Raw genomic sequence first — 20,709 nt, 5'->3', positions numbered from 1 at the left:
AAACTGAAAAGTTTTCATTTATTAAATCTGAAATCATCTATTTATTTTTAAAAAATACTGCAGGAGCATCAGGTTTCAATAATTTCAATTGGCCTGGTTAAACCTGACTATGTGGTTCTTCTGATGCTGATGAAACATTGTTGGCAAAGATTAAGAATTTTTTCATCTAAAATCTGTTATAAAGGAGTGCTATAGTATCTCCATTTGATGACCACCATTTATTGCTATTTTTTTTCCCTATAGTGCAAGCAAGTTAAACACTCACTGGGAAATGATTTACAATGTGTCTGTGTACAGTTAAAAACTACTTATTGAGAACAGTAATAAGAACAAGAACATGCAAGGTTTGCTGTTTGTCAAACACCCTTCTAAGTGCTTTGCATATATTAATTCATTTAATCTTCACGGTGACCACATGAGAAAGATTCCGTTATTATGTCTCTTATAGGTGAGGAATCAGAACACCACATGAGGAAATGATAAAGCCAGGGTTTGATTCCAGCAATCTGACTGCAGGGTCTATGTTCTTAACCAGTAGGGAGGGAATTGACAGGGTATCTGTTTTAATACCCAGAACAACAAACTCGTGACTTGGCACGTTTTAACAGCTGAGTTTTCTAAAGAAACAATTGCAGTAAGCAGCATCGGTATTTTTCTGACAATCAGAGCCCCTCACCTCTTGTTGTTGTCATGTAATGTATGAAATTATTTACATAAATTTAGACAAAACATTAGACAGTATTTTCAGAAGTGTGACAGTTGGGATCTAGAAAGAAGTGTGGATATTGTTTATATATTTTTTTTCCTTTAACAGTATTTTGTATTTCATATAGTTCTGTTGTTTTAAATTTCAGGGTTTCTTCCTATGTGAACAGGAAGTTCACACCACTTCCTGTGTGTGTAAATACGTGTAAATTCTTCAGTGTAAGATGGTCTTAAGACTGGTAGAAACTACATCTTAAAGACATATGCCTCTAATATCTCATTTTTACTGAGATAAGCATTATTTATCACAATATTTCCTGACCCAGGTTATAAAGCTTCTACATTGGACTTCTATAAACCTATTATTTAATAAGATAAATAATTGTGCAATTCTATGTAAGACCAATACATCTGAACATTTTATATGTAGATCCATGTTTATACATGCTTATATATTATATCTATCATCTATCTATCTATCTATCTATCTATCTATCTATCTATCTAATCTATATATCTGCATAACCATACACACAGACCTATACACTTGGGATAAATTATTCACATTTTATCTTTATAACCTTATTAAAAGTGATATCATAAATGTGGTGAATATATGCATATTGAACTAATAAAATGCCAAAACAGTTACATTTTAAAACTTTCCATTTATTTTTTCTTTAGATAAATCCCAATTTAAGAAAAATCTTAAAAATCAATCAAAGACCTGGATATCATTTACGTAGAAGTCCAAGCTTTGGGAGCAGATACAGTTACCTTTGAAGCAGCCATTTTCTCTAACACATGATTAAATAGATTCATTTCATAAAATAACACATTCTTATGAAATTTTAAAAATATTTAAATTACAAAAATCACTTTGAAAGAAGATCTCAGAAGAAAATGTTTATACTTATGGTGAGGGCCTCTGTCTTTCAAATGTATGTAATATGATCATTGCAGTTGATCATACTTTTATCTTGAATTGATAAAAGGTAAGACATTTGCAGAATCTCCAAGGTTTTAAAAATTCATGTGTTCCCTTTAAAAAAAAAAAAACTCCCTCAGTGGGATTTAAACACCTTCGATAAAACATATTCATGTTTTTTTTCTCCTGTCTAGAGTTAAAGATTGGTCAATTACAGGCAATACTACAGGGTTTGAAAAAGGTTAGCTTTAATTGACCTCATAGATTTCTCCCCAAACAAATACATTTTTAGACTATGGGACTTAACATTTTGGGTACTGGTGGTAAAATTAACTGAATCTTTCAAACACAAGCTAATATCTTCTTATGCAGAGAAGTTTGAGAAATATCTTTAATTTTGTGCTTCCTTATAGGACTATTTCTGTCTGGAACCTGTCTCCCCATAACGGCTCATTGCTTCAGTTCCACTGGTGTGGTGCTCAATAACTTTTTTGAAATGTCTTTGGAGTTGATGACAGCTCTTAACCATTCCTTGGAAGAAGATTTTAAAGGTTAGAGAGTCCCTTATTCCCATAGCTGGTCCAAAGTCCCTAGACCATGAAAGGCAGAAATGACAAGTCTGTTATGATTTTTTTAAACCTATTTTATCCAAGTCATTTTAGACTGAATCATGATCTAATCTGTGTAATCCTCTGGCTTGGGTCTGAGAGGATAGTGATTTGTTACAAGGCGAACTTCCCCTGAGAAACATTTCGTACACGAGCATTTTCTACCTTTCTGGCTCACAAGGACTTCTGATGTTCACACTGCTTCCCGTCTGTACAAGACACGCTACTTAATCATATGTTGCATTGTATTTAACAAGTCCATGTATATCTTGTCTCTTTACTGTTATTTATGTCTTCAAGCTTTGTAGTCACTTTTATACTTGTCCCTCTCCTAGCTCTTAAAGTGCCAACCTCAGGTGCTGGTCATACTGGAAATCTTGGAAAGCATACAAATTTAGATGAATCCATCTGACCTACCTTACTCTTACTCTGCTTCTCAGCTGAATTCTAAGGATATCCTCACCATCTGTTGCCTACCTACCATGTGGAAGTGGTTCTTCTGGAAACACCATGTATGTATTTAGGAAAGCTTCCAAAGACTAAGTCTTTGTTAGGCCTGGCCACTGGAGGCCATTGAGATCTTGGGCACTGGCACTTCCTCTGGATTTCTTTGTCCATTAGTAGAAGGCACACCTTCCAGAAATCACTGACAGTAAGAAAGTTGAACAAGGACCCAATTAGAGTTTTTAAAAAAATCCACAGGGATTTAAAAAGTAGGACTTAGAGCTAGGGGTATTGGATGCTAATGTTGATGACGTTATGGGTGAAAATTACAGTAAGTTCTAAAGTCCTCATTGTTTGCAGTTTGCCAAATAGTATTGTAAACACATGACCTCTATGAAGTTATTTATTCTTTAAAATAATCTTACAAGCTAGCTGTGATCCTCAATAAACAGAAAGAGAAATCAGGGGCATGGAGTTTAAACAACTTGCCAATTATTATATTAATAAGCTAATTACTATATTAGCTAATATAGCTAATAAAGTCAGAATTTAAAGCTATGCTGCCTTGCTCCAGAATATGTATTCTGAAGCACTTCACCATAAATTTTAATTTATATCTCAGCAATTGGTGTTAGGTGTATCTACTGATAAGACTGGCTGGTATCCTTCACCTCTAGCACTATTATTCTGTTTGGATGTTGGTTTGCAAGAGACATTAGGAAATCCTCCTTTTCAGATCTCAAACTATGTTTAGACTTTTTATGACAATGCTTTCTTCAATTGGAAAAAAATGTGATTTGCTAAACTGTCATCATGAGACCAAAGTTTGGACTATTCCATTTATCCTGAAAGGTAATTAATAGAATTACATCAAGGAGAAAGAATAGAAATTTTGTACTTTCCTTACCTTCTATGAGGGATGGAGAAAACAAATATTTTAGTGCTCCATTATAAAAGGGAAATCTGGAGCTGGATGCCATTGCTGTCAATTTTCTTGGGTATAAATGAGGGAATGGGAAGCTACACCCACGTTGTGTCTGTCCACAGGTCGGCCATGAACTGACCGATCTTTGTACTTCCTAAGATGCTGGTGGTGATCTTGCTGAGTGAGAAGGGCAGGGAAAACTTTTACTGTTCAAGTTTTTGAAACAATAGAAAGAGCCAAGCAATTCTACAGCAGGGAGTTGAGAAACTAATCCGGTTAATATCATATTATGATTTAGTATTATCGCTAGTGGGATAAATAAAAAGAAGTTTGTTGAAAAACTGTCTTAAATGAAGTCTCTTGCGATTCTGAACTTTTAGAACACTGACTTATAAAAAGAGTTCATTTATTAATTGACAGCATGACAAGGAGAAATAAAAGATTCTCTGATATTTGGAGAATTTCCTGAAACATTTTCAACAATCACTGGATGGTTGCTAAAATACTCTGCCTCTCTTTAATCTTGTCTTGGTAATTGGTCTAGTGGTAATTGACATCCTTGGACCAAATGGGTATTCTATCATCCATAGTGCTGAGGCCTTTAAGACTCAAAGTGCTGATGGCCTTGAGAAAATGTAATGTGTAATCAGCATCATTAACTGTGTGACCTTGGCCGCAAAACTTTAGAGTTGTTTCTTCCTTTGGACAGTATCAAATTCCAGGTGTCCACCTAAAGCTTTGTGAATGTATGTGGAATTGAATTTATGATTTAACCCTGGTTTTCTTGTGTAAATACAGTTCCTGATGACCAGTGTAGTTTTCTATATAAAAATGACTCAGTGAAGGTAAACTTTCAGCCTTTCCTTTCGCAGACACATAGCACATTGACTAACACTTGTTTAATAAATGTCAGTTTATTCCCTCAGCCTTACCTGAATTCAGATGGTAGAGAGTGGAATTTCACCTGAGCTATCTGAACAGATTAGATTTTTGGTTTTTCTTTTTTTTTTTCAGGTTGAAAATCAAATAAACCAAATCTGAAATCTAGGGTTGTGTTGTTTGCAAGTGTAGAAAAGTCTAGGGAAAAAAGCCAATAGATTTTGATTGAAATTTTAGTAAGTAACTTCTAGCCACAGTTTTCAAAGAGAAACTTCTCTAAATTCTTATGGTCTAGAGACCACATTTGAGGGATTAGCGTATTTTGTGTCTTCACAAATTTTGATATTTTTTTATAATTTCTACAGTTCTTTCCTTTTTTCTACTTCCTATTCCATAGTGTTTAGAATAAACTTGAAAACAAAAGATTACATTTCTACCATTTGTGTGCTGCCCAAGGTAGCACACATACAAAAAGTTTCTTCCCCTGGGAACAAAAGCACTTGAAGTTACACTATGTGTGATAAGAAAATGCTTCTTATTAGAAGCTTCCTTGTGATTGAGTGGAGATGAGACCCATCTGAGCAAATGGCTTATGACCCAACAATGCATCCAAATGTGTCAGGTTAGACTAGGCAAAGATGGCTTTTCTTATTCTTTCAACAGCCGAAGAGAGGATGTTGCCTTTGATTAAGAGAGAAAGGGAGGGAGGGAGCCCTGATGGCACAGCAGAGTTGAAACCCTAATGAAGAGCCAGGTCAGGACTGAGTTTTTTGACCATTAACTACTGTCACTCAGCTACTCCAGGTGGAACTAACCTGGGAGCTAAAAGCCTGGAGTGTTTCTTTCCCTTGTGGAGTAATCCAACTTAAGAACCCTGAATGTGTATCCCTCTGAAGCCTTCTGACAGCTTGCCTCCCTCAAGGGGAAAACTAAATCGGATTTAGTCCTTGTTCTCTTTTTACAAATAAATTCCTTCTTGATAAATAAGGTTGCTGGGCTACAAGCTAACTTGTAGATTGAGGAACATGGCAACAGTGTCTTTTCCTGTGTGGGTCTCTATTATCCCTCCTGCTGTGATCTGTATATGTCCCTCTGAAATCCATATGTTGGAATCTTTAACTCCCACAGATGATGGTATTAGGAAGTGAGGCCTTTGGGAGGTGTTTAAGTCATGAGGATGGAGCCATTATGAATTGGATTAATGTCTTATTAAAGAGGCTCCAGAGAGATCCCTTGTCCCTTCCACCATGTGAGGATACAACGAGAAGTCTGTGACCTGAAAGAGGGCCCTCAACTCAATCATGCTGATGCCCTGATCTCAGACTTCCAGCCTCCAGAAGTGTGAGAAACACATTTCTGTGTTTTTTTTTAATTTTTAATGTTTTTGTTTTTTGATACAGAGAGAGACAGAGCATGAGAGGGGGAGGAGCAGAGAGAGAAGGAGACACAGAACCGGAAGCAGCCTCCAGGCCCTGAGCTAGCTGTCAGCACAGAGCCTGACGCGGGGCTCGAACCCACGAATATGAGATCTGACCTGAGCTGAAGTCGGAGGCTTAACCGACTAAGCCACCCAGGCGCCCCTGTTTTTTTTTTTTTTTTTTTTTTTTTTTTAATAAGCTACCCAATCTGTGGTATTTCATGATAGTAGCCTGAATGGACAAAGACACTTGCTCCCTTTCCTCCTTCCTCTAATGGAATTCTATCTTTCTTAGAATTCATTAGTACATTTATTTGGTTTTTGAAAACTTATTTTCTGAGTGTCTATTATGTGCCAGGTATTGCTTTAGGTTCTGGGGTTGTAATGGCAAACAAAAGAAATAAATTCTCTACCTTTAAGGAGCTTACCTTGTAGCACTCTTAGAAGTTTGCCTGAAACCTGCCTCTTCCATTGACAGCTTTGTATTTTGGGGCAAGTTATTTAACAATGTCGGGTATCATTCTCTCTGTATAATGGGGATACTATCAGTACTTGCCTCAACTGGTCTTTATAAGGATCAAATGAGATCATCTATGTAAAGCATTTAGAAACCGAGTGTGTGCCTATGAGCTAGTGTGCTGGGCATGGTGCTATTCTTCATTGCTGTTCTTGATACTACGATTACATTCTTCCTCCCTGAGATGCTTATTGACTCATCATTTGTCTGGTGACCTGAGAGATCACTTTCATTCGTGTCTCATTTTGAAGGCCAAAGAGCAAGCAGGAACCCTCTATGGAAATGCTCAGGGAGCAGAAGCTGTGAGAGTAGCTCATGACTGTTGTAGGGAAATGCACTATCCAACACACTGTAATGTGGCCACACCAGGGTTCTGCTGGAATAATCAGCACCCTTTATATATAGAGAGGCAAGTGAGCAGAAAGAGATCAAATGAGGCTAAGGAATGCTTTGTGAATACACAGATGATTTGTACAGTAGCAATGTCAGAGCCGTAGCTTTTGCAAAGGCCAGCGTCTCTCTCCTATATTTGTAGTATACATCTAGAAGCTAGTAGAATCTTCGCTGCCTCTACTTATCGACTTCCTGATACTTCAAAACTTTTTGATACTGGTGAAAGAGGTAAATCATTTCAGAATTTTTTCAGACATACCCAATTCTACTTTGGCAATGTCCCTTGGTCCTATGTGCCTCGCAGGTAACTTTCCTGGTTTCTGACAAGTATCATGATAAATCACTAGCTTGGAGTAACTTCTGTCTTGTCACACTTGGATTTACGAAAATCCAAGTTTTCAGAAGCTTGGAAAGCCATGTATTTAATGTCATTTGTCCTTAAAACAACACTTGTCTAGGGAAGAAACAATCACCACCCTTTATACATTCACTAAATCAGTGACATATTTCTTAAAATGAAAAGAATGATTAAAAATCATTTTTTTCTAACATAGAGGAAAAGCAAGTCCTAATTTCTCTGGTACTCTGTTTTTGATAAGCCTCTGGGTATAGTTTACTCTTAAAACAAAGTTATTTTCATTGATTTATTATTGTTTGCTGTTGAATAAAATTTGCTGAATAAGGTAGTACCTGTTTTGGTGAACCCAATATTGGTAACAAAAAAGTATTCCTTTTTTCACCCATAGATTTTTGGTTCCTAAATTAGTATCTACCCAATCCTGGAGTGACAACTTCATTTTTGATAATCTAGGTCTGACACCTTGACATAGGTGTTTTTAGAATTTATTTTGGTTGCACTACTGTTTTTCTTTTTCTTTTTCTTCACATGTACAGTTGCCTCTTAAAAGAAGGTTCTAGCCATCTCTCTCATAGACCAAGTTTGTGACTTTGAACAGATAATTTATTTTCTGATGGCTTTGTTCTCATCATAAGTAAAGTCAAGGGCTGATCTTCATGATTTCTAAGGTGTTTTGTTATCTCTGTACCTCCCAGATCTATTGAAATCCCACTACCCCCACCCACCCATGGGGCCTATTGTATCTGAGATTTCTTAATAAAAGTACTAAGGCTTACTCCATAAGCAAGGAAGAAATCCGTTGCATCACTCTAAGTAAGTAATTAAAAAGACTTGAAAAATGAAATGCACTTGACAATAAAACTATATTGACTCTAACTTAATTCATCTTTGGTGCCTTGGAAGGCACTCGAGGCTATTGGAAAGCTTCAGGCTACCCTAGGGGCACTGTCCTCACTGGTGCAGATACGATATTTGACTGGACTCCCTCAGAATTTTTTTGGTTTTGAATCTTCAAAGAAATTCCAGTATCAGTGTGTTTATTTATTGTCTGTTTCTATCTCATCAAATACAGAACATAAAGAACAAAGCCATGATATTCAAGTATTCTGTATTTTGATTGTCAGAATTTCAAATTAAGGAATCTTTATTTTATGGGTTCCATGCATGAATGACGCTAATGGGTGGTTGGACTGTATTCAGAAAACAGCATTTTTTGAGGGTTTGTTTTGGTTTTAGTATAAAGGCAAAAAGATAGTGATCTGTAGATCTGAGTGTACTAAACTGGAGGTACAGGGGCCAGAGAAATTGTTTATGCTGACTGCTGAGGTCATATAGGTTTCTTGTAATAGGATGTGTCACAGTAAGTTTTATTATTATTTTTTTAAACTGCCCCGCATCTTTATTCTAGTCCACATTTCCCTCCCCTGGTATGAGATAACCATTGAGAACTCACTGTCAGTTTCTTACCTTGAAGAAGGTCATTGTGGATCCATCTCTGACTGCCCCATATTCTATCTTGGTTTGCTTTGCCAGATCATCTGCTGAATCAATAGGGGATTCCATTCTCTCTACTGTCAAGAAGGCAGCCAGATTGGCAGTGTAGGATGAAATGATGATTAAAGTGAAAAACCACCATATCCCTCCAACTATTCTGGTTGATAAAGCTTTAGGCATCAGCTCTGATCCTGCGATGGTATCAGCAGAATAAAAGTGTTAAGCAAAGTTAAGAGAAAAGACTCACGATTCAACACTAGTCTAGAAAGATAATGCATTTTTGTGACATGAAAATTATAAAGCCATCAAAGACTTACTCTCTTGTGTGTAGGTGAAATAGAAGTACTTTTAGAAATTAGAGCAACATCTAAATAATCCTATCACTAATCACAATTACTGCTTAAAATTGCACAATTACTGCAACTTATTGACATTTAATGGTATTAAATGTGTTAGTCTGAGATATTCTATGTTTAAAATTTATAGAGTTAGTTTAGTTGCTTAGATTTGAGTTCATTTGCTTGTTTTTGTTGAAAAGTCAATCCTCAGGCTTGGAAGGCTTTTATTAAACTTTTGGTTACATATCTTCCTGTGTGAAATAAAATGCTCTCAGTTTTTTACAGCCAGGAAAGCTTTGAAATACTAAGGCATTTTTATTTAAGATTAAAGAATGTGAGACATTTTTAAGAGATTAACATATTATGCCATTTGTCACATGTACTTTAATAAAACATTAAGATTTTACAATAAAATGAAATAAGATAAAGCCCCATTTGACAGAAGATGAATCATTTTTCATTGTTTTATGTGATTTTTAAAGTCAAAATTATTTTTTCTGATGTATATTCTTAATTGGCTGAGATGAATGTATTCACTGAAAAACATACTTTTGTCTTTTTAAAGTGCTCTTTTCTTAATTATATGTCAACAACTAGCTGTTTCTCAGGTGGAAAAGGGCTCTTCCTGGTTAAAAAAATCCATTTTTATATGTCATCCAATGATTATTATTGTGAAAAATAACATGGAGAGGCACTTAACGTGTTTTCCAAGAGATTCTTTCTCTCTAAAAGAAACGGTCTATGGGCCAAGTTTACTTACACAAAAGATAAACATTTGTGAAACTCCCTAGCTAAAAACTGTCGGTCAACCTGGGGTATGGATGTCAGTGAATCCAGTATCAGAATTAAAAGGGGCAGAAGGGGATATGTAGGGCTCATTCCAATTGTACTGATTCATGGGTAGATTTTGGCTACACTGCTGGCCTGAAATTCACTATGGGTCCTGCACTTAGTGTTTCCTCCATGAACTTGGGGGTATGACAAGTTTATGTAACTAGTTAAAAAGTGGAAGAAAAACCCCCTCGATGTAAAAATCAAAATGGTGAAGTAGAGTGGGTGAAATATCCAGTTTCAAGGATTCTTTCACTATTCTGATTGGGTGTTTTGAAGTTTTGTAGTTAATGGCTTAAGATGGAAAGGGGAATTGGAGCTTACCAATCTGCAGATAAATGAGTTTATGCTCGAATTTAATCTATAAACAGACACACATATTGCTCATGAAATCAAAGCCAGCTCGAGGCTCATGATAAGCAGATCAAGGTTGGCAGAGTTTCTGGGCTTTGAATTAACAGATATATTTTCCTAATGCTCTTAGGAAATCTAGGAGCTTTATTCTCTTTTAATGAGGTAAATAGTTTCACTGCGATTTGTATTTCCTTCTTTTGTTTGTTTGAATTTGGGTGTGTAATATTACACAGATTCATAATAGTTTCCATTAAATTGCCTCCAAGGATTTAGTGGGATAGTTTGTTGCTGTTGTTTTAATCTTGTGGTTTAATGGAATTTATATGCCTGTGGGTGTCTGCGTGTGCTTAATGCCCAAGGTTGTTTCATATCTTTGTACTTAATTGATCTAGCAGCCTTTTGGCAGTGTGATATTATTTAGATCTTTGGTTGCTTATCATTAGGATACCATTTATTTTATAAAATAGCCATGGGAAATAAGTAATACAGTTAATAGATATATTTTCTTAGTTTATAGGTATAGATTTTCTGCTGTAAATTTATCCTTATGTTATTTGGTTGCATTCATGACAAGATAAGGTAGTAATTTCTTATTTGTATAATTATGTATTATGTGGCAGCAGAACTGGACAGACACATTGATAACCAACCACTGACAGGTAATAAATAATATAAATTCACATCTATCATATTTAAAATAAATGTACTTTTTAATGAGGTTGTTGTAAAAATTAAAATAAAATAATAAGTAGAAACCTACTCAGGTTGCATTTTAAAACCCTGGGCATATGGTCTAAATGAGATTTCTGGATATGTCATTGTTTTTTTTTTATTTTCACACAGTTTTGTGACTTTCATGACTCTCAACGTTAATTGGAATACTTAGAAATGGCTTTTCTCAAATAGAAATGATTTGTCCAAGTTCAGAAGGAGAGAGGATGAAGTTATGAAAGCAATAAAAGTTGAGTGAAACATCATTAGAAAATATTTGGGATGAGAGACAATACTTGCTGAAGTCCCTTTAGTGCCTTTTACGGCAGACATGACAGCCAATCCTGATCCAGACTTTGCTCACGCTCTGTAGAAAAGAGAAAGTCTGATCATCACATTAAAAAAGAAATTAAACAAAATGGTTTCCAATTGAGTACAGTGACAAGCTTCTGCTAACAAGAGAGAGCACCACAGTTGATACAGAACTTGGCTACCTGGCCCACTGCCACATGCTAAGGACAAATGCACTAGCAGTCATCAGTACCACAAATTTGTATATGACGGTATTTATTTCAGCTGGCAAAAATTTTTAAACTTCTTGAAAAACAAGCAGAGTCTGGTTGGGGCTGACTGTCATGTACCCAAGGTCGTGGTAACTAGCAGACACTGCATCCCACGGTTTGCTGTAGATGATGGTAAACTCCAAACAGAATATGGAAGAGAATTTGGGGAGGTGGGTGCACTCATACGATACAAGCAGTCATGGTCCTATGTATCTGCATGGACTTGCTGCATGCTCTGTCAAACCCATGTCTATATTTTTCTATTCTAATGGTATAGAAAGGCAAACTATAGCATGTGGAGGAGGGGTCAGTCTCTTTATTTTTTTTTTTAAAGTAGTTCCTTACAGGATAAATGCCCTAAAAATTAAATGCATTGGTAGAGCAGTATATGGCTTCTGATGGGTTTCCCTGCAGGACTTGAAGTTCTGTCCTATGCTCTAAACTTATGCAAGTGATTCATAATAAATTAGGTGCTATGACTATACCTATTTAAGTGTGCCCACATAATCTATGCTGAACTGGTGGATGAGAGAATTTACTCACTTTCCTCAAATATTTGGGATTCCCACACTACAGACCCTTATTCTCTCTCTCTCTCTCTCTCTCTCACTTGTAGACACAGAATGTAAACATTTCCAGCAGTATGATAACAACTCCCTTATGAGAAATCTTAGGTTCACCCCCAAATAACAAACATGTTTAATGTATATTCTCACTGAATTTCCTTTGCCAATTTATTTCGCAGATTATTGTCAAATGAGCAGATTATTCTAAAACTGCAGCAGCTGTGACTTATGATTTTCTTAAATTAATGCTTTTAATCTTGGGAAGTCTTTTCTAGACCATACGCCTAGAATCAAAGCTGAAGAAAATCCACGAAAGCATTGGATTTCTTCCAAAGTTTAAAACAACTCCTTCCTCCTTCCCCAACAAAATCAAAATCCCCCACATCACAGAAAATATAGAAAATAGTTTACAACTCTATGGTTTAAATTTCATTTCCTCACCCTCAAGAGTTTACTGTTGCTATGGTTACCAATAGAGGAAGATTGGGAAAAGTTACAAGCTATGTTGATCCCAGTAGGGTTGTTGGAGTGGTAATTAGGTGACAGTTTAGGTACTGTCAGCTATTGGGAAAATGTAAATCAACTTAATTTTCAAAGGATTCAAATTCCACTCCTTTCAAACCCTTGACTTGCAGAGTTATGGCTGAAAAGGAAAGATCTGATACCTCCACCTATGCAAATGTGTAAACCACATCTAAGGTACTTTAACCTTTACTTCCTCCCAGGAACTTTTGTATTCACTGCTTGCTAAAAGTCTTATTTTAGAAATACAACAAAGAGGTTCCATTTAGGTCATATTTTATCTTTGCTATTTTTAGAACTGGCTGGGAAGTCAGGCTCTATTTTTTTTTTTTTTTAATTTCTGAGATGGTTTTTCAGCCTACCCTCTTGCCTTAGGGTGGAGTTTACCAGCAACAAAGCCTGTCAGCAGACTCTGGGATGCGTGTGACAAAGATGGGCAACCCATGTACCTTGCTGCATGAGAGCGCCAACTCCAAACCAGAAACTATTTAGTAAAGTAAAATTGTTTTCCACCACGTCTGAGTCAGGGTTGCATGGGTGGGGGTTATACCACTCGTAGGGTGTAAACCTGCATAGTTAACAGAAACAGTCTGTAAACATCAGATAAATACACGGGCACCAGCAAAACCTGCTGAACAATACAGAAAACCCAACAATTAATGGTGAGGGTAATCAAACCAAAACAGTACAGGCCATATTCATCCACTTACAGCTTTGGTGGGCAAGGTTCAAAGGAGACTTGAGACATTATATTTACTGAACTTCTTATTTCTAGGCAAAGTACTTTGGTTGGCTGGAATTGTACGTCTCCAACCTTCGTTCATTGAATTCCTGTGAGTTTTCATTCATTTCCATTTTACTGAACAAGTAGTTGGGCTGTAAAGAAAGGTTCACTCATCCCAAGTGTTTACCCCATCAAGCTGTAGTGACAGCCACATACACTGGCTTCGTACCAAGTGTCAAGAGACTGTGTTGCTAGAGGCTGGGGGACACAACAAAAAGGGGTGATTCGCCTTAGAGGGGCATCTATGGACAGATGCTTAAAAGAAGTATGTGGTTTAATGATTTCATAATGCATCAAAGGACCTGCAGGCATGAAAAAATTAGTGCCCAAAAAGAAGGTCTGGATTTGGGGTATAGTTCATTTTTTTTTTCCTAGCACAGTTCATATATGGAAAGAAAAGTCATGGAAGATTTTTATGGAAGAGACAAAGTTTAAACTTACAAGTATCCTGGCTTAGGGGAATGGGATAGGCGTTCATGAGTGTTTACTCGATAGCATGTCTCGTTAGAGAGTTTTGCATTCAAAATTCCCTTTGGTTCATTTTTATTTTGTTGATAGGATGATGGGCGGTAGTCACTTGATTGGCAACCTTAGCGAGTTAGGAAGTCGATCTTCAATCAGTCACTTGATCTCTCTGGCCTCAGTTTTCTTATTTGTAAACAAGAGGGAATCCATATATGTCTGGGATGTGTGAAAATAAAAATCTGGAGAAATGAAGAGATTTTTGGTTCTTTCTCTGGTTTTGAAACATCTGTCCGACCTCCATAGCCCAAGGAGTTGCCTACTCTGTGGTAATTTTGTGGGGCTATCTTGCCAAGGGGCACTTATTTTTCCAAAGAGACCTTAGCAGATGCTCTGCAAAGTGATCTGGAAATGATTTAAAATGCAGGAGTTCTTAGCACTGGAAGCTTTGCCATTTGCCATTGGGTACTTTTAATGCAAGCAGGAGCGTTAGAGTAATGTTAAAACCCCATAAAACCGATGAGAACATACGGAATGCTCTCCAGCCATAAGGTTTCAGCAGTAAACAATAGCAGGTTGCTGACACAATGGGGAGAACTGGGATTAAGGTGAATACATTATCTAGAGCAAAAAGCAGGGCACACTATGAATCATGCACAGGAAACTGGGGAGACAGTTCCTCTGAATGCAAAACCATTCTCTAAAACCCTGGAAACCTTCTGGAAAGTGTACAGGGTCTCCTCGTCAAGTCATAGGGGTACCAGGATAGCAGCCTTACAGTTTACCCCACAGTAATGGTATCCAACTCATTACTGCGCCTTCTCCACAGCTGCAGGGCTCACAGCACAGGTTCCTGTAAAGCTTGTGAATACAGCTGTAATTGACAATGCCATGCCAATACATTTTAATTACTGTTTCAACAATATAATTAAGTTTTGAATTTATACACTCTTCTAACCATAGTAGTTTGCTGAGCTGAAGAAATGAATACCAATATTAATGAACCCACTAATTGAAACAGTATGCACAGTAAAGATGCCATTACTTAAACAATATCATTGCCACTTGTACAATAATTTTAAAATATTAATTGCAATAAATTAGGAGGAGTTTTCTAAACAGACCATAAAACCTGGCCACCACTAACCCCCTGATATTCAGGCATTTCTTCCTCATGTATGTTCTGATCAATGAGCTCACCACTTTCCTCTCTGAAATGCTGCTTTTATCTTGGTCTTGTGTCAGTGTCTCATACTTTGCAGTTCTAAGTGAACAATTAATCTAGTTTTCTATGGAAAAAAGGAAAACTGCTTAAGCATCAGGATGATTCTGCCTGGTATGCAGAAATATTTTAGGTTCTTTCTCTCTAGGATTCTGAGTGATTTGGGAGTGGACTGAAGAAAATTAAGTATCAGTAGGATGTTATGTTGTAAGACATTGGTTTTGCATAATGCAATAGACTCACCTGTTGCCTGGATATAGATATTTCAGCTTAAATTGTCTGATGCCTGATAAAGATAGCCAGTGTGACAGCAGTATCAGCATCAGGAAGGTGGGGGGAAAATTAATATATGACCCACACTGATGATATTCTGAAGTTGCTGTTCCCAATTGATACTGATCTTTAGTGAAATGACAGAGAAAGGTACAAATTTGCTTAGAAGCTGTGTCAAAATTTGCATATAAAGGAGTAGCATTATGTTGAAATATAAAAGTTCATCTTGGGTTTATGTTTATATATGCCAAGCTTTTACTTGAATGAAAGATATAAAACAATATTCAGACTGAAGATCTTTAATTAAGGGATTCTTTTTCTGGCTGAGAAAGGATATTGGACTTCATTGAAGAGAGGGAGATCTGTTCATCTTCTAAAGGAGAAAGCTCTATTTGAGCTTATGATACAACCACTGGGTTTGTATTATAACCTTTGAGTTACAGTCGGTTTGTTTTTTGCCAAAGCCAACTTAAAAAATGTTCATATTTAGGAAGACAAACATAAATCATAAAATGTAAGCAGACATTATGTCTGGATATTTGGTTTATTTAAACTGTGTGTTCATGATGGACATAATTCCTTGGGGTTGGATAGTTTTCAAAAAGTAATTTAAAAATGTTAACCACAAAACAAAAACACTGACATGCACATTTGTAGAATCATAAACTAAACAAGTCATAGTAACTTAAATTTTTATAGTTTTCCTTAGTTTGTCTAACTTAACAAATTCAATTCAGTTTAGCAAATGATTTTTAAGCATCTATCTAGTGAGAACATTAACCTAAATGCAGGGATGGGCTTTATTTTTTGCCCTTTAAAAGGACATAAAAGGATACACTTCAAAACGCAAACTCAAAAGCCTCACTAGAGCTAAAGATGATTATGAGATTAACTTTTTTATTTCTACTTCACTGTCTTTGAATGCAAACTGTTAAGGGAATAACAGAAAGCCATTTGACATCTTAGCTTCTTGGTGCAGAGTAGCAAGTTCATGGTCTTAAGCTATGATGGTGGGAAGTAAAAGTGAATTGGCACATGTATTCAACAAAGATTTTGTCTTTGAGAATCACCTCCAAAATATATTTAGTGGCTTTATGAAGTAGAAGTAGAAATGGATTCAAGGGTGTAGAGATGAATGTTGGTGAGAGGATGATCCCCGTGGCAGTGCACCTGTGTACCGCAGGGAGTCACTTTCCACCCTCCACCACCATGCTGTTTGCAAGTGTGCACTGTATGCACAATTCCACTTTTCCAAAACCCAGAGTGAGAGGAAAGGCAGTAGGTAGGAGGCAACAAGGAGAATAAACTAAATAAAGAACTGGTTTATAAATGGTGCTGTTAGTGAATAGGAATATTGAGTGGATAGTATTGATTGGTGGGGGGATGCTTTCTTAATAGAAATAGAACCAAGTCAGAAAACATAGGACTCTGGGTCATTTACAGCTGATAGAGAAACAGCCAAAGTAAGGAGGAGAAAATGACTGAGTGTTACGTTATTCCGACATGTTCTGATGGCAAAAATAAGGCAATTGAAAGGCACAGTTGGGGTCAAGTGTAGAGGGGTACGTTCAGCCTGTATGCTTATGAGAACTTCTGGATGCTGCTGATATGTTTTGTTTCCCAGTGGCCATGATCAAATCAGTTTGCTAAATAATATATTTGGTCATCAACGTTGTCTTCTCTCTTCTACTCATCTGTGTCACTGCCTAGCTAGAGCAGCAGACTGGGGGATACGGAAACCCACTTCTCTCTGCTATTTGGATTGTTCTACTCTCTCTAATATCACCCAACAGATGTGGGCCCCAGAGCAAAGGAATGGAACAATCAGCCAATGTAAAATATATTATTCATCGTTACAATGTACATCAAGTTGTCATTTATTAAATAACCATTCTAAGGCAGTATTAATTTCACTTAGTAGTCAGTAATGAGAAATGCACCTCCAAAAGTCAGCAATCTATCTTTTAAAATTTGATTCCCAAAGCATCATCTTCTTTTATTATTTAAAGCATGGTCTCACAATCTTGGTGCTCTTGACATTTGGGGGTAATTCACTGTTATTGGGAACTGTGTGCCTGCTGTAGGACTTTCAGTGGCATCCATTAAATCTACCCACTTTATACCAGTAGCATTTTGCACTTTCAGTTGTGATAACCAAAAAAATGTTTTTAGAGCATGGCCCAATGTTAACCGAAAGACAAAATCCCTCCTAGTTGAAACCATTGATTTAGAGCACTAAAGTGCTCATTCAGTTTGACCATATGTGCCTCATGGATCTTTAAGACTTTTCTAGACTGGGTTATTTTCCCCAGCTTTCTTTATAATTATGTCAAGGAAATGTTACCTGGCATTAATCAAAACCAGAGAGTGAACAATGACAGAGAACTAGCATGAGGAAATTTTTCTCAGAAATTTCTGGAGGGAAAACAAAAATTGATCAGGGAAAAAAGTTCACTGGGTTTTGTTGAATGATGAAAAAGATTGAAAATGAGTGGGAGACATACAAAAGCAATTATTTTTTTACATGGTCTATCTAGGGATATCAAATGTTTAAGCCAACAGAAAGATAAAATAGCTGTGCTTCTTTCAAATTCAGCATCAAAGGTATTTAGAAAATATAATCTACTGAAAGGTATAAAAATCCTTTGAAGAATTGTGTAAAGTGGAGTTAAATATAGAGTTATCTCAGAAAATAAAACCTAAACTGAATCATCAATGCTAGCATAAATATTTCATGCTTCTAGACTCTACATGCTGGTAATCTTTCTTTTCATAGTTATTTCTAGAATTCTCTTTAACTATCTAAAGTTTTAAAAAATAAATTTTATAAAATTTTCAAAGTACTTTGTTTTGTTCTTGAGGATTCATAATCTTGTTTCATCCCAGTATTTTCCTACAACAATTACTAGCTAACTTTCTCCTGTTTTGCTTAACTGAATATGCCAGGGGTCAAGTATCTGGACAGCATTTTGCCCTTCTTGTTGAAATGTTTTATTTTTTTAATTTTATTTTTTTTGTTTTATAGTTTATTGTCAAGTTGGTTTCCATATTAACACCCAGTGCTCATCCCCACAAGTGCCCTCTTCCATGCCCACCACCCCACTTCCCTTCTCCTCCTCTTTCATCAGCCCTCAGTTTGTTCTCAGTATTCAAGAGTCTCTCATGGTTTGCCTCCTTCCCTCTTCTCAACTATTTTTCCTCCTTCCCCTTCCTCATGATTCTCTGTTAAGTTTCTCCTGTCACACTTATGCGTGAAAAGATATGGTATCTGTCCTTCTCTGCCTGACTTACTATTGAAATGTTTTTAGATTTATTAGCTGAGCCATTGTTCTTGTTATAATACAATTCAGGGAAAATGGGTAAATAAACATTTTATTTTGCTTGAAATACGGAGAACGTTAAATTAATATAAAAATGTCTTCTTGTTGTCTTATAAAAGTACCTTCATTTTCTTAAAAAAGAAGATATTTATTTACGGCATGGCTTTTGTGAGGGCAAACGTGACACAATGGAGCAGTAGGCAAAACTAAAATAACACTTTCACGTTCTTAAACTATGTTTACCTATAGAGCATACATGTCAATCTGAGGCAGACCAAGATCTGTTCTAAATTCAGTATTTCTCGAACTTACCTTGCAATCACGAAGAGTACACAACTGACTCCCAAGCAGGCTAAGAGCACATACATCCAAATGTCAGGAGACAGGGGGTTGAGGAAGGAGAACACTCCTGGATTGGTACCATTGGGCTTCCGGTAAAGAATGCTGATACCCAGGGTCATGAAGGGCTTGGAAAAGTCAATGACTTTCTCCCGAACATAGGTAATGGTAAGAGGAGCCACCGCCAGATCAGCCTTCTGCAAAAGCAAATTTGAAATCATTGTCTTGGTTGTCTCACTTTCCAGCAAATGTCTAGACGTTTCTGGGTACTCCTGATCTATATTGCTTAATTCTGAATGTTTAGCTTGCAACAAGCTTCTGTAATGATTGGCTCTAGTATAAAAGCAGTTGATTTACACAGTTACGTTTGTGAAATGGTAGTTTTTAGCAAAGAGAAACCAGAAGGTATAAAATACACACACACAGACAGACATATACACATTCTGGAACTATATGGAGGAAAAATCTGCAGGGGTATGTCTTTAAAAAGGGCATGTGAACAAAGCAAGAAAGGAGCCACTTGGTCATAAAATTAGCTGACAGGACAAGACTTTGAGATACAAACTGTAGAATTCTTTATTGAATTTAAGAATCACTCAGGTTTACTCTTCAATATGACAGATGGATCCATAAATTTTTGTCTTCAATTTGTGCCCTTATTTGCCCTCCTACGTGAGTGAACTCTATTTCTACATTGTTTTCTCCTACTATGTAAACCATTGTTAGGATACAAATAAGTGTAACATTTGTAGCATCTTCTGATGCTGACTCAGAATTGTCTTTTTTTTCCTTTGACTTCTTGCTATACATTTTGTCAGACACTTAAAACTCAGCTATAAGAGATGTATTTTTGCTTACATGATCTATAAGTTCTTTGACCATTCCATTCCACTCTCCTTTGTCATTCTGGGCTCCATATTTGCCATCAGGGACGAGTTTGACATCATAAATGAAGCCCAAGATGTTTGACAATTCCTTCAACAGATCCAGGCAATACCCTTCAAATCTGTCATTTCCGTATAACGGCTTATCTGATTTCCTGTACATCACATAAGGTTCTTCCTATATGAAACAAACCAAATATGAAAATGAAAACCCTGTTATAATGGAAGGCACAATTTACTTATGCAAGCTCCATCCACAGTCAGAATATATAAAATATTTGAAAATGATTATTAAGATACCAGAATAAGGAAGTTAGTCCCCTTCCTGCCTTCCCTAAACACATTTTCCTGATACACTCTATCAATACAGAGCACTTCCTTCGTATACAGAGCATATTACTTTCTCTCCCTCCTCAGTGTATAAATGAGAATGTTTTCCTCCACTGCTGAGGGCAGGGCTGTGAGTGAAAAGTGTGATAGAGACAGTCACATTTGAACCTGAGGTTCAGCAGTGAAGGGAACAGGGGACCTGATGTCTGTGTGTCTGGCCTTCAAATGTACCCACACCCAGACTTCCTTTGCATAACTGACCCTACCTCTTGTCTTTTATATAAGAGCTTTACCTACTAAGAAAAAGGAAACCTAAATCAGCAAATATATCCTCTTGCTTTTCACACTTCCCATCTACTAAATATTCTCATTTCCTCATCTTTCAGTTATTCACTTTTATCTGCATATTTTGGTTCATTTCCTTCAGGGTATCTTGTTCAAAGACTATTTCCATGTCTTCTTGTATTATCAGTTCTATTTTCTTATTTGAACTCACCTCAAATTTTATACCTGTAAGTCTTTGCTTATACACTTACATAATA

General features: G+C 36.5%; 1 protein-coding gene across 5 annotated transcripts in view; it reads right to left on the bottom strand.

The window, feature by feature from the left end:
* Window positions 1-20,709, bottom strand: part of GRIK1 (glutamate ionotropic receptor kainate type subunit 1) — a 375,366-nt gene that overhangs the window by 33,776 nt on the left and 320,881 nt on the right. For all 5 annotated transcript variants that reach the window (XM_029939072.1, XM_029939074.1, XM_029939073.1 and 2 more), the window contains 4 exons: window positions 19,812-20,015; window positions 18,927-19,150; window positions 13,003-13,121; window positions 8,642-8,859 (listed from right to left, as the gene is read on the bottom strand). In XM_029939072.1, coding sequence (XP_029794932.1) covers window positions 8,642-8,859; window positions 13,003-13,121; window positions 18,927-19,150; window positions 19,812-20,015 — 765 coding nt within the window. The remainder of the gene's footprint in view (window positions 1-8,641; window positions 8,860-13,002; window positions 13,122-18,926; window positions 19,151-19,811; window positions 20,016-20,709) is intronic.

Source organism: Suricata suricatta, chromosome 5 (assembly GCF_006229205.1).
Source record: "Suricata suricatta isolate VVHF042 chromosome 5, meerkat_22Aug2017_6uvM2_HiC, whole genome shotgun sequence".
Lineage (NCBI taxonomy): Eukaryota > Metazoa > Chordata > Mammalia > Carnivora > Herpestidae > Suricata > Suricata suricatta.
This window is presented reverse-complemented; position numbering and strand designations above follow the sequence as displayed.